Source organism: Hemicordylus capensis, chromosome 1 (assembly GCF_027244095.1).
Source record: "Hemicordylus capensis ecotype Gifberg chromosome 1, rHemCap1.1.pri, whole genome shotgun sequence".
In the NCBI taxonomy this organism is placed as follows: domain Eukaryota; kingdom Metazoa; phylum Chordata; class Lepidosauria; order Squamata; family Cordylidae; genus Hemicordylus; species Hemicordylus capensis.
In genome coordinates, this window is record NC_069657.1 from 424433005 (window position 1) to 424448356 (window position 15352).

A 15352-nucleotide genomic window follows, 5' to 3' on the forward strand; every position below is an offset into this window, starting at 1 on the left:
GGGGAGAGGCAGGAGAGGGTGGAGCATTTTATTGCTCGGCCGGGAGCTCCCTCCTTCAGAAGCTCAGGGACCCTTGTTCAATTATAGCTACACCCCTGGACAGGGAGTGTCCACCTGCCCCCTTCCTTAATATCTCTGGTAATAGCTTGCTTATTTATTTATTTATTTATTTATTTATTTAATTTATACCCTACCCAAACTTACGTCTCTGGGTGGCTAACAACAATTAAAACACATAAAAAGTTAAAACAGTTAAACATATAATACATATAAAAGTTAAAACAATACAATAATTTAAAAACCATAAAATATTTATTTTATTTTATTTTATTTTATTTTATTTACATCTTGCATGATGTAACTGAGTTTTAGCATTTCCCCATCCATTCCATGCCACTTTATTAGCTGCCCTGGATGGCATGGTGTTGTGTCATGCATTTTCTTTCATTAGATGTGGAGAGGAAAATGTGAGAACAGTCTGTATCATGCAGTGGTCGACTCACCTTTCCTAGAGGTTTTCAAAGAGGCTGAACACCCCTCTGTGAAGGATAACACAGCAGTTTCTTGCTCTGAGTAGGGGTTGGACTAGAAGGCCTCCAAGGTCCCTTTCAACTCTAAAATTCCATGAGATGCAGGCTGGTAAGAATAATGTGTCTCTTGTAACATCTAGCCACTTGGGCCTAAGCTTCATGGCTGAGCAGATTTGAACCTGGATTTCCCCAGGTAACAATATTCCAGCCATTACATCACAGTGGGCTGATTTAGATGGATGGGGCCATAGCTCAGTGGTGGATCATCAGCCTTGTATGCAGGGGGTCCTAGGTTCAATTCCTGGCATCTCCAGGTAGGGCTGAGAAAGACTCCTGCCTGAACCCTTGGAGAAGCTGCTGCTGGTCAATGTGGACAATGCTGAGCTAGATGGACCCATGGACTGACTCAGCATGCTACTGAGGAGAGGCATTTGGTGTACTACTGCTACTAGGGAGAGGGCCTTTTAAGTAGTGACACTCCGTTCATGGAAGAGGCTCGCCTGGCATTGTCACTTTGTTCTTTTCAGATGCCAGGTGAAGACCTTTCTTTTTTTAGATAAACACATTTTAAAATGTGTTTTGCATTTATTCTATTGTTGTTTTATTGTGAACTGCCCAGAGAACAGTCTGTTATGGTGTAGCTAACAAATAAAGTTGTTGTTAGGTAGCTTCCTTTGTTCCACTGTGATACTACTCGGGCATGCATGTTTCCTTCCACATAATGCACCAGCATGCCATTGCTTAACCACATGGGGGGTGGTTTCGATGACCTCCCTCTCTCGGGTACAATTAGATGATGGTGGCCCAGTGTGCAGGGAAAGATGTGTATGTCCATGTGCCTTCCACATGCGTTTGCAAAGGCTAGAATCAGCCCAGTGGCTCTGATGAAAGAACGATAGGCAGGGGCGGATTAAGCTTTTTGCCGTCCATAGGCAAAAAGGCTTTTGCCACCCTTTTAACTTAAACAAAAAAGGTTTGCATTTTTTAAAAAAGGTAAAATAGGGGGACTTTCTCCTCGCCCACTCCACCCTTGCTGCAGCAGCCACTGCCCATAAAGAGGGGTGGCAAAATTTGTTGCCCCTGAAATTTTGCCACCGTAGGCAAATGCCTACTCTGCCTCTCCATTAATCCACCACTGACGATAGGCAAGCAATGGGGTAAATGGAGGAAGTTGCATCGGCTTTGCTGTCTGAGTACGAAGGCTGCAGTGCTAACAACCCATAGGATTCTGCATAAAGGAGTGCAAGCCGCTCTGTCCCCTTCTACAAAGCCGCTTGTATGACTCAACTCTTCCATGCAGTGGGAAGCCATCCTTGGGTGGGGCTGGATTCTAGTGCTGCTTAGAGAGAACATGTCACTCATTTGCAGTCAAAAATAAACTGGTATGTCTGATCCCACACGCTACAGTTTTGCTGCAGTGGCCAATGCTTTCTACTTGCTATTTAATTTAGTTTGAAGTTTTATTTCTAAATCATTTTCACAGTGTCTTGCATGCACAAAAACAGTCATTTTCTCACAATTTTTATTGTAGTTTAAGGTTGTGTGCTGTGACAAGCTTCATAAAAGCACACTACATGTTAATAGAATGAGAAATATGGCCCACACTTTCCCATGCATATATTCATAGCCTGCCTTTCTTTCCTTATGTTTAGGGCACTTCTTCAGAGTGCTGCTGAAGAAACAATGCTTATTAGTAATAAGATGTTTTAAGAATATATAGTGTGTATGACTCTGTGCCTGTGTGAGTGCTATATGTTCCCTCTAATTGAATTATTTTTAAAGCATTCTACCTCCACAAAACCTTTTCCCTATCAGCTGGTCCAATGAGATATCCATATGCCTCTGCTACAGAATTCTTGTGTGTTACAGAGTATTCTGGGTCATGTTCTAGAGTGCGCACTCAGTTCATACAAGGAATTGTGGCCAGCTCCTTTAAACTTCACCTTCATCTTGAATGACCTGAGAAGGTACCCTAAAACACACCAAATATTATCCTGTATCCTCATGTTGCAGAGGAAATGTGATGGGGAAGAATGTTCACCATTACTGGTCTTCCCATTGTGGAGAATCCTCGATAGGTTTCTGAGGTACTGGTCTGGAATGCATTTTGAAAACGCCTGGTTCTGTAAACTTTCGTGTCCACCCCCCAATAATGTTTTCCCTTTAATCTTCAGATGCTGACAGACACTGTGAATTTATTGGAAACCCTTCCAAGATTAAAAGCACTAGAAAATCATTATCATGTATCATTGGATACTTGGGTGAGTATTGGAACAAAATGAGTCCTATCATGTGGTGGTATTGAAATACAGTCACTCACTGGACATTCAGACATAATGGGCATGAGGCAAATAATGTTGTCTGTAGTTTAGAGGTGTTGCTGAGATTAATCAAATAGCTGCATTTCGGATTTCTAGTGGCCAGTAGAAACAGGGCTATATCAGAGCCTCACTCGCTAAAAGTGGGTCAGTCAATCCATGCAGGTCTGTTCTGTGTCATTTGCTGCAAGTACAACTCTATATGGGAAGCATCTGTTGTACTGAGTCATGATGTTATGCAGATGGAGGTGATAACATCCTGGACTGGGTCACCTCAATCTGCAGTTGGTGATGGTGGTGTGGCCATATTATTTAATCCCCCCCCCCAAAAAATATCGATATCAGGGAGAAAGGTTTAGTGTACCTCTCTATGGCATGTTTGTTTACTACATGTAAGTAACATTTTATACAGGGGAATATAAATATAAATATAAATGTAAATGTAACCTCACCCTACCTGCAGTCCTAAAGCTTAAAGTCCATCCCCCTGCAATATGGGAATTGTTTTGAAAAATGTTAGATCAGAATGGAAACTCTAGGATGGATTTTTCAGTTAAAATCTGTGAGTTCCTTTGCTCGTGTTCTTTTCTGGGGAACTGGAATTTTAATTCTGAAACAACATCTTTCCTATATATTTCTAGTAAAAAAAGAAAGAAAAAGATCCAGATGGAGGAAAACAAATAAAAACCAATCTGAGACCCAAAACTCCATCAACTCTGAGTTTTATGCATAGCTGTTATATTGGTGCAGGCACTTACTACATGCAGGGAAGTTAAATCAGAAGGAATAGTAAATTCTGTATTCTATGAATTTGAATAGCAAGTCCTAATACTAGTAAATTGTACTGCTGTGCTGAATGCAGCATGGATACAAGAGGTGCCTTTTATCCTCAAGGTCCAGAAACCTAGGTAGGAAGAGAATTTTCTCTGGGTTAATCAGTTTTGCACTTAATTGTACCAAAAGTCCTTGTACTGTTTCCCAGGCCTCCAGCAAGGACATTCACAGTCCTGCTCCCTGAAATCTCTCCAGTGGAGACACTGAGGACTGAACCTGGGCCTTTCCCATGCAAAGATATGCCAGTTCCTGCCTGCAGCCATTCAGAAGCTGTGGCTTTCAGCAAAGAGATGATCAGCACAGAGTTAATTATGCCAGCAGTGTGTCTGCCTGACAACTTGGAAGCCCTGTAAACATCTACTGAAACCTTCATGCATTTCCTAAAACATTTGCATGCCTGGAAGCAATATGCTTTATAAGGGGGTTAAATGAGCAAATGCTGGAAGCCTAGCAGCCCCAAGGTGTCTGTGATATGCCATTTTGATTAGATTTTACACACAGGTTGTCTTAAGGGGGCTTTCCTCTAGGGCTCTCAAAGCAACTGTGAGTGGCTGAGTTCAAGAACACGGCAGAGGATTTTTCTGTTCACTCGGAGAGTATGATAGCAACTCAAAGTTTCAGGTCCTTTTCACCCAAGGTGTCATAAGCATGCATGTCTTCAAGATATTGGCATTGGCTGGCATTCTGGACAGTGGCACCAGTGTTAGGGACCTACGAGGGCTGCTGCACAACATGACACACAACCCCAATGATGTTGAGCAATAGGGCAGTGGTCTAGTGACTTAAATCACTGCCTGTGCAATTGTCTTTGCGTTATTTCCAATGGAAGTAAGGGCCATGCAACCACTCACATGCTGCTTTAAATTGTTGTGCAACACCATCAGGACTGCCTTCCGCATTGTTCTTTATTATTTATTTACTACATTTAGAGCCCACACTTCCTCCAAAGAGCCCAGAGCAGTGCAGATGGTTATGTTTATCCTCACAACCACCCTGTGAGGTAGGTTAGGCTGAGAGATACCTGGCTGTCCCAGAGTCACCCAATGACTGAACAGGGAGTTGAACTCAGGTCTCCCCAGTCCTAGTACAGAATTCTAACCACTATACTACACAGCACTATACTACACAGCCCTGGTGGGTCCCTAGCACTGGTGTGCTTCTCCCTGGAATGTCAACCATAATCATCGTTGTTGTTGTACTAAATATAAGTAATTGGCCAAAAATGGTCATTTTAAAGCTGTAATAACTGGAACAGTCTCTTTTTGAAAAAAACAATTGACAGAGATTCATCCTACAATGAAGCCGAATATCATCAAGTCCACACCAAGCCTTCAGAGTTCAATGGCGAAGCGACTGCTTGCTCCCCCTGGCCATTCGTCATTAAGTATTTTGGGAAAGAGAAACTACAGCCACCATCACAATGGCCTCGATGGTATGTGCAAACCTGGAATGTTATGTTTTTTTAATAAATGGCCCACATTTTGTGCAGCCATATGCACGTGTTTCCAATTGACCTCCATTGCTGCAGGCATCTAAGGACGCACCAGAGCTCTTTCCTCCCTCTCCACAAAATAAAGGAGCTGCTCCTCAAGCTTTCCCTCTGTCCACACCACCCTCGCCTCTGTCATGAATCCACTAGGAGGCCTTTATCCCCAGGCCTCTCATGTTTACTCATGAGGACTATCCACTGAACTCCATGGTGCTTACTCATAAATAAGTGTGTCTAGAATGGCAGCTTTAAGCAAGCGCGCTTGTCTTGCCCACCTCATCCCCACCCTTGAGGAAAATAATACTTACTAGAGTTGCCTGAAGGGTGGAGAGCTGGTCTTGTGGTTGCAAGTATGACTTGCCCCCTTTGCTAAGCAGGGTCCACCCTGGTTTGCATTTGAATGGGAGACTACATGTGAGCACTGTAAGATATTCTCCTTAGGGGGTGGGATCATAGTTCAGTGGAACAGCACCTGCATACTTGCATGCAGAAAGTTCCAAGTTTCCTCCCTGCCATCTCCGCTAGGGCTGGCAGAGACTCCGCCCTGCCACCTTGGAGAAACTGCTGCCAGTCTGTGTAGACAATACTGAGCTAGATGGACCAATGGTCTGACTCAGTATATGGCAGATAAAGCAATGTCCATGAAGAACTTGACTTAAAGCACAATATGTATACAAAGTATTAGGTTTGTACTGAAATAGATGAACAATTTTGTTGGTGAATACAGCGAATACAATGGACGAGTGTATTCCTGAGTGACTGAATGGGCACTGTATGCATCATTGTGCTTGAGCTGAGAATCCAGAATGTCAAGTATCCCAAGGGAAAGAACCATTACCAGATTTTTGCCTCTCCACTTGATTTCTGGGAAACACTTGAAATTTTAGCTTCACTTAATTCAGGTCATGGAGTATTGTGGTGCACTGTGCAATGGAGGCTAAGCAATGGATTGCCAATGTTCAGGTAATGTGATTTGACTTGGAGCTCAGTTACCGAGATGGGATTTAAATGTTATAGGTGGGTATTGATCCCCTGTAAAGTTAATGCATTTCTCCGAGCAATAGAGTATAACTCCTCTGGGAAGATTAGCATTTTCATCCATACCTCTGTCATGATTATAGATCTGAGTTGTTCACTTGTGCTGGAACATGTGAAGCATGTTTGATTTTTCAGTTTGAAATGTCATTGTTGCTGAAGTGTAATGCACTGGAACTGACTGCGCTTAAAGAAAAAACCCTATCAAGAGATTATGCAGGCTTTGCAGTATTTATACTTCCGCTCATGTCCCATGAATCCCTTGCCTCCAAGCCCTGCTTGGAGGCTCCCTGGAAGTGTCTGTTTGGCCACTGTTTGTTTGTTTGCTTATTTATTATATTTGTACACTGCCCCAAACTTCCATCTCTGGGTGGTTTACAGCAACATAAAACAAACTAAAACAGAAATTAAAACCTTAACATGATTTAAAACCACAAGTCTAGTGAAAAAGCTTGGGTGAATAAATGTGCCTTTAGAGACTTCCTAAAAGTTGTCAAAGATGGGGAGGCTCTTATTTCAGCAGGGAGCGCATTCCAGAGTTTCAGGGCGGCAACAAAGAATGCCCATCCCTGTGCAGCCACCAGACAAACTGGTGGCCACCAGTCTAGTTTGAAACTATACTGAACTAGATGAATCCTTCGTCTAGTTCAAGGGGGCCCTTTTCGTGCTTTTATCTGCTGCATAAAGTGATTCCGATCATGGGGTAAAAAGTCAAAACACTACATTTGAGGTTGAAAGGATTGGAAACACTGACTTATTTACTTACTTACTACATTTTAATATCGCCTTTCTGCCTTGACAAAGGCACCCATTATGGTTTAGGGGTGAGTCCGAACCGGTCCAGCGGCCATTCTAAAGAATGGCCGAACTGCCGGACCGGTTAGGCCCTTGCTGGTCCGGGTCCGGGTGGGGGGCATTGCTTTAAGGGCGGGAGGGCTTGTTTACCCCTTCCGCCTCTTTGCCCCCTCCAGCGCCCGTATTTAACAGACTAACGGGGCGCTGGAAACCAGCCGCCCCCGCCCCCCCGCCGCGAGCAGATTTACCCCCAAAGCTACCAATACCCCTGCCGCCGCCCGCCAGCCCTCCCTCCCTCCCTCCCTCCCAGCTGCCCGCCCGCCCACCCGAGTCCTCACCCGATGCTTTAGTAAAAAATGAGAGGAGCTACCGGACAGAGCTCCTCTCGCTAGGAAGGCCTGCTGCATACTGAAGGCGCTTTGGGCACACGCGCATGCGCGCACCGCAAAGGACGCTGATCGCCGGAGGCCCGGTCTACCCGCCGGGAAAAGGCTGGGTAGACCGGGCCTCCGATCGCCGGAGGCCCGGTCTACCCGGCCCGGCAGGTAGACCGGGCCTCCGGCGATCGGAGGCCCGGTCTACCCGGCCTTTTCCCGGTGGGTAGACCGGGCCTCTGGCAATCGGCGTCCTTTGCGGTGCGCGCATGCGCGTGTGCGCAAAGCGCCTTCAGTATGCAGCAGGCCTTCCTAGCGAGAGGAGCTCTGTACGGTAGCTCCTCGCGTTTTTTACTAAAGCATCGGGTGAGGACTCGGGCGGGCGGGCAGCTGGGAGGGAGGGAGGGAGGGCTGGCGGGCGACGGCAGGGGTATTGGTAGTTTTGGGGGTAAATCTGCTCGCGGCGGGGGGGCGGGGGCGGGGGCGGCTGGTTTCCAGCGCCCCGTTAGTCTGTTAAATACGGGCGCTGGAGGGGGCAAAGAGGCGGGAGGGGTAAGCAAGCCCTCCCCGCCCTTAAAGAAAGGCCCCCCTTCGGTGCCGGTCCGGACTGCTCCGGACCGTGCACATCCCTATTATGGTTTACAATATTACTAGCCAACCCACACAGAGCATCTGTGCGCTCTTTGGGGCTGGCTGTTCCCTTCTCCCTCCTGCCCCACACTCTTGCCCCTCTTCCCCTCCCTCCCGCCCCACTCTCTCTTGCCCTCCTACCCCTCCCCTCACTCCTCTTTCCTGCCCCCCCTCCGACACTCTCTTGCCCTCCCCCTCCCCTTGCCCTCCCCCTGCCCCTCCCCTCCCCCACTCCTTCTTGCCCTCCCCCTCCCCCACTCCCTCTTGCTCCCCACTCCCTCTTGCCCTACCATCTTCTCCCACAACTCTTTTGCCTCATCTACCCCTGCTTTCAAATCTCCCAGTTCACCTATACTTCAAGACAGAAGAACGAAATAACTTTAAATTGCCTTGAAATTGTCTTCCTGTTTTCTCCCCCGCCTCCGCCTCCATTGACAAAAGCAGAGCACCCGACATTTCTGTCTGAAATCTATATTCAGTTTCTAGCTCATCTTCTTGGAAAACAAAATTCCAATATCAATCCTGAGTCACTTTAATGTTTTATCTAAGATGTCTTGTAAAGTCACTGGAAGAAGCAGAATTTGCCCAGTTACCTTGTATAACAATTCTACAAGTTACCTTGTATAACTCTCTATATAATAACTCTCAAATTATATCCCCATGCAACATCAATTTTATAGGAGAAGTCCTATGTGATCTTCTTATTCTCAACACACTTACTCATAAAATTGCCTTGCTTCATTTGAGCTTTTCTCAAATGAAAAAAAGAAAACCAGGAGATACTGTATATATAAAAATGGGATAAACAATAAATACTGTAAAACAAAACAAAAACCAGAGAGCCTTCTGACCAAGTCTATGGTGTTGGGCACTCATGTTTTTGACATATGGCCTACAAGGTACCTTGGTCAAAATACTGTCCCTAAATATCATAAAGCTTTTTTGTTAGCCCATTGGTTATAGCTGTGCTTGAAGGAAGGTTCAAGAAGGTTCTGTACACAGAGGGCCTTTGTCTGTATAATCACTTTCTATATACTGTAATTTTTAGAAGGGCATTCGTAGTTATTATTGGCTGCCATTTTTAGAAGACTACCCAGGATGTTCTGATAAGTTTTATATAAGTTATATTTTATCTGATACGAGAATATGTTATCTAAGTGTAGCAAAGTTTTCTTTTACAGGAGGGAAGGTTGAATAAAAGATAAGTTTACTGGAATGTTTGTTATACTTATTTATTTATTTAATCATATTTATATACCACCTGATATATGTAACTCTAGGTGGTGTGCATAATCCAAAATACAAAATAAAAACAGAATAAAAGAACTTGAAACACTTTCACAGAATAAAAACATTTAAAACCAATTTATTCACAGAATAAAACCAATTTATTCACAGTTTAAAATTAGATTTAATTAAAAGTCTAATAGTGTTTTGCTATTATACAGTACTTAAACTGTTTGATTAGTAAAGATGAAGTGTGCTGTCGAGTCGGTGCCGACTCCTGGCAACCACAAAGCCCTGTGGTTGTCTTTGGTAGAATACAGGAGGCGTTTGCCATGACCCGGGCACAAAATGATCAGTGCACATGCGCAGCAGCCTTCAAAATGGCTGCTGTGAGCAGGGAGGGGACTGAAAAGGCCTGGGAACAGGCCAAAAAGGCCCCCAAAAGATGGGGGGAGGCTGGTGGAGTGAGTGGGAACCATTGGTGACCTCCCTCAACCATGGCAGTACCCCCTGGAGGCCACCGGATGCAGCGATAAGTTTTCAAAAAAAAAAAAATTAAACCCCCACCCCCACTGCTGGGCCTGAACAGGTTCAGCCTCATGCTGAACTGGGGCCCAGATTGACTTGCATGGAACCAAACCAGTCTCGAGTCAATTTGAGTCCAGTTCAATTTGAACCAAATCAGGCTTCCCGGTTCCATGCACATCCCTCCTCCATACCAGAGCTCTTGTTTTAAAGAACAGTCTGCAAGTGACACCATCTGGAACCTACCAAGTCCTACCAAGAGGTAGGACAGGAACCACTGCAAAGCAGTGCTTCCCACTCCCAACTCCTTTAGGCACCCCAGAAAAATACCATGGCCAATGGTATCGAAAGCCACTGAGAGGTCCAAAAGGATCAACAGGCGTCACACATACCCTGTCCTAATTGGAGATCATCCAACAGGCCAATCAAGACCATCGCAACCCCATAGTCCACTCAAAAGCCAGTTTGAAATGAGCCCAGATAATCCTTTTTCTTCAAGATAGCCTGGAGCTGAGATGCCATCACCCTCTCAATCACCTTGCCCAACCATGAGAGGTTGGAGACAGGCTTATAATTGCCTAATTCTGAGGGATCCAGTGCAGGTTTCTTCAAAAGTGGTCTAATAATAATATCAGGTTGCTGAGTTTTTGCCATCACGTTTGCCATCATTTTGCTCAAGGCACTTACCTGAGGGTGGAGTTGGTCAGAATTGAGACGTAAAAAAGAAATTTCAGTTTTTGAAAATACACTGCAGTTAACATCATCCATTTATGAGTTTGGAATATTATTCAGAACTGTAAATTTGTGAAAAAATGCATAGCATTTGCTTTTATCCATAATTTATTGCCTTCTTCATGATGATTTTATTAAAGGAAAATGGAGAGCAGAACTGGTTGCATTGCAATGTATAATTTCCCAGTTGTTTCATTAAGACAAAACCACTAAGATGTATTATGTTATTGTGGGCCACTTCATTTGAATAATAGAGATTTATAGATTTGTGCAAACCATACAGCTTTGACAGCATCATGATTATGTTTCTCATTTGCATCTGAAAACTTTATCTTGTCTAGCCAAATTGTCAGAATTACTTCTTTGAGTTATCCTTATTCTATTAGCAAAACAGGTTTTTTACTTAACCGAGCTCCAGTCTTACACAGCGTCAAAGTGGCTGTGCATGTGTGTAGAAAAGGAGAGGAGGAACCCAGGAAATTACAAACAGGTTAGCTTGGCTATAGTAACTGATGAACCCATTAGAAGACCTAATAAAACCAAATCATGTGTAAATGCCCAGGGGGAGAAATTTATTGCTAAGCAGCTGACATGGATTTATTAAGAATGAATTGTGGTAGGCCAATCTAGTTTTTCACTTTGATAAGTGATTGATTCAGTAGATGGGGACTCCATTGGTGAGCCAGAGAATAATCTAGAGGCACATGATGCAGTTTCTCCTCCTCCAGACTCAAAGGCAGGATGCCTATGGGGACCAGTTGCAGGGGAGTAACAGCAGGAGAGAGGGCATGCCCTCAACTCCTGCCTGTGGCTTCCAGCAGCATCTGGTGGGCCACTGTGCGAAACAGGATGTTAGACTAGATGGGCCTCGGGCCTGATCCAGCAGGGCTGTTCTTTTGTTCCTGCTGAAGTTAAACAGATCCGGCCATGTGTGTTGCTTTCATGGGAGACTCCTCAGAACCACTCTGAGCACCTTGAAGGAAGAGCTGTGCATAAGCTATAATAAATACAATAAATACCCATAGGAATATAGGAAGTTGCCTCATACAGAGTCAGGCCATTGGTCCATCTCGCTCTGTATGGTCTGTGCTGACTGGCAACGACTCTTTAGGGTTTTTAGGCAGGAGTCTTTCCCAGCTCTACCTGGAGATGCCAGGGATTGAACCTGAGACCTTCGGCACACAAAGCAAATGCTCTGCCACTGATCTATGGCCCTGTCCGGACTCCACCTGGGGCCACCCCCAATTCTGGGATGTGTTTTGTTTTGGTTTTTATACCAATTAAATCACCACATTCATGGTAATTATTAGGTTTTTACTTCCTTATGTTACCAGCACATGATAATGTTTGTTACCCTGCTCTCAGCAAATATCTCTCCTTGGTTACATAGCCTTGCGAGTGCAGGGTAGGAGTAAATGTGCAGTGCATAAAGAGAAACAAAGCTTAAAAACAAATAAGAACACGTTTGTTATGTACATAAGATGGAAACAGAATCTCTGCTAGGCAGGGCACATAGACTTCATGACAACGTTGTTGTTTCAGTCAGCTGTTAAACATAGAGAGTTTTATCCCTTTTTTAGATGTGGCTCTTACGTATGCCAAATAACTTAGGGCAGGTGTATTTTTGTTTGTGGAACTTGGTGTAATGATTCAGATTTCACGTCTGTTTAATGTGGAGTTTTGTCCCTAGAAACTTTTCTTTCATATGAAGCCCACTCAGGCTTTAAACTCCACACTCAGAATAATGTTCCAGTTCACTATTGGTCTCTTACAGACTCTGAACTATAAACTACCAAGATTTCTCACAAAACCACCCTGAACCAACTCCTTTGTTCAGTCTCTCACAGGAGCTACAGTATTACTCTCAGCTCCTCCTTCTGCCCCAACCAGTCCCTAACTGACTCCTAACTGCCCCAACTGTCACCCACCTGTCATTATTTGAATCACTGCCCTGAACATTCCATACATGGTTTCCATGATGACCTCTGTTCTCTCACTCTCCAAAGCACTCTGCTTGTGTATATCTCCTTACAGATCCCATCCTCAGAGCCTGGATGGGGCATCCGTGGATCTCCCATCCAGGCTCTGATCACACCAAGACCTGCTTAGCTTCAGCAAGGTGGCTGTATTGTGTGCCATTAGACCATGGTCTAAGTCCTCATGCTCAGGGACTTTTGAAGGGGCCAGCATCTCCAGGAAACTATGGTTATAGCTTTGGCAAATTCTGCATGGGACTGTGAAAACAAACCTGGCTTTGCTCATAGAAACATAGGCAGCTGTCATATACTGAGTCAGACCATTGGTCCATCTAGCTCAGTATTGTCTACACAGACTGGCAGCGGCTTCTCCAAGGTTGTAGGCAGGAATCTCTCTCTGCCCTATCTCGGAGAAGCTGCCAGGGAGGGAACCTGAAGCCTTCTGCTCTTCGCAAAGTGGCTCCATCCCCTGCAGGGAATATCTTCTAGTGCTCACATTTCTAGTCTCCCATTCATATGCAACCAGGGGGACCCTGCTTAGCTAAGGGGGAAAGTCATGCTTGCTACCACAAGACCAGCTTTCCTCTCCTTGTTCCATCTGCAGCAGAGGCTTCAATAATTGGTGGAAGGTCAGAGAACTGGGACAAGAGTTCACCCCACATCCTTGCCCTTCCATTCATCACTGAGGCAGTTGCTGTGGCCACAGAATGGATGGGACTGAATCTGATTCTTGGACCTTCTGGCCTGGAGCAGAAGCATACTTGTGATAAGGCAAGAGCAGCGGCAAAATCGTGGCTCAGGGGATAGAGCAAATTATGCACTGCACCACATGAGCGAGATAACCTGTTCATGTAAAAATCTACATCTAAGTTACTGCAGATCTTCATTCTGCAGAAAATTCTAAAACTGGCCAACAGAGACCTGATCAAAGGTAACGAATCAGTATTCAACATTCATATTTTACAGATGAGGAATAGTAAGGATGAGAAATAAATGATTGCCATAAGACCAGTTTGACAGAGAATGTTTATTTTTTCTTTGCAATTTTACTTGCTCTTGTTAAACTATAGGAAGTCATTAAACCCTTGCCACTGCAAACCACCCAGAAACCCCAATTTGCCCACCCCTCTGCTAGGCCATGCAATAACCTAAGGATACATAATTGTATTCTCCCATCGTTAGAGTCCCAAGTAGAAGTGGGGTGGGGGCAGGCCACACCCTATCAAGTCATTGGGTAGATATGGTGCTTCACAACTTCCCTCTTTCCCTCACACCAGCAATCTGAGTTGGTTCAGTGGAAGAAGTAGCTTCTGAAACTGGGTCATTGTGGTTGCCTCTTCTACCATGGAGAAAGCCACTCAGAGAAATATTCCATTTCCCTGCCTTCCTATTTTTAAAAACTCCAGACAATACATATTGAGGCTCACCAGAAAGCGGGCTAAGGGAGCCTAGCCCGCTTTCTGGTGCTCGTCTCTTGTGGGCGAGCCTGGTGGTTCCAAGGTGGCTAGTCCACCTAAATCCCCCTCCCCTTAAACAAGGTTAATGAAGTGAGTGCTCTGTTAACTTCATTTTTTTGCTCGTGTGCTGCAGCGGTGCATGGTGACACATGAGTAGACCCCTGGCCGGGAGGCTACAAGCAGCCTCCCGGTTCTGGGGGTCCCCCTAGAATGCATCGGACGGAGCCGGTAGTCATGTGGTCAGCCAATTTGTCCGCCCAGGGATACATGTTTGATTGACTGCGGGGAGAGCAGGCTAAGCCTGCCCTCCTTGCAAACCGCCGCAAGGTGCTTCACCCGGCTCGTGTGAAGTGCCTCATTGAGAACAAGAAACCCTCAAACCCATTTCTGAGAACATTGAGAGGGATTCAGAAATCATTTCAGTTCTAGAATCACACATTGACACTTGTTAATAAGGCACACATAATGGATCCAGTTAGTTTCAAATTCAGACTACACAGCCCCCCAGCTGCTTACTCTGAAGGAGACTCTTTGGGCTGAATAGTGCCAGCAGCCAGATCAGGGACCAGATCATCACTGTTTTATATCAGCATAGTTTTGCAAAGGTAGTCCTCGTAAGTGTGTATACATGTGCATGCAAGCAGTGCATTTGCACAGGAACGTGAGCACTCTGGAAGACACCAGTGTCAAAGGGCACACTGCCACTGGTCTAGTCTCCTCTTTGAAATGTACATGGTTCCATCGGCACCTGGTGTGCCATCCTAAGCAGCAGCCCACTCATTGATCTGTCTGGAAGGGTTTCAAACTATAACGAAGCTGGATGGAGATATGAACAAAGAGAAGTAACAGATGTGTAAGAGAGACAGCAAGAGATGAGCAGATAAGCAATTGATGAGCGGCAAGAAGAGGCTCCCCATCTCTGACATCCTTTAAAAAGTCCTTAAAGACGCATTTCTTCACCCAGGCTTTTAACTGATATTGTTTTGATGGTTTTGAATGTTATTTTTAGAATATTGTTTAAAAAATTTAAATTGTGTTTTACATTTCTTGCTTTTAAATTTTTGTTTTGTTTTTGTTTTTAATTAATTTACTTTTTAATCTTGTTGTAAATCGCCCAGAGACGTAAGTTTTGGGCGGTGTAAAAATATGATAGATAGATAGAGAGATAGATCTCAAATGATTTTAGACTAAAGTGTCATACCAGACTACTGCAATGAGCTCTTTGTAGTGCTGCCTTTGTACATAGTCCAGAAACTGCAATTGGTGCCAAATGCAGCAGCCTGGTTGGTCTCTGGCTCATTTCGAAGTGACCATATCACTCCTGTATTGAAATAACTGCACTGGCTACCAATATGTTTCCTGGCAAAACACAAAAACTGCTTAGGCCCAGGGTACTTTACAAAATATCTCCTTTGCTATGAGCCCCACTG

At 44.7% G+C, this 15352-nt stretch overlaps 1 protein-coding gene across 5 annotated transcripts in view; it reads left to right on the forward strand.

Moving 5' to 3' along the window:
* MTA3 (metastasis associated 1 family member 3) overlaps window positions 1-15352 on the forward strand; it is a 229532-nt gene that overhangs the window by 159991 nt on the left and 54189 nt on the right. For all 5 annotated transcript variants that reach the window (XM_053311426.1, XM_053311430.1, XM_053311452.1 and 2 more), the window contains exons 15-16: window positions 2705-2791; window positions 4965-5114. In XM_053311426.1, the coding sequence (XP_053167401.1) occupies window positions 2705-2791; window positions 4965-5114 (237 nt within the window). The remainder of the gene's footprint in view (window positions 1-2704; window positions 2792-4964; window positions 5115-15352) is intronic.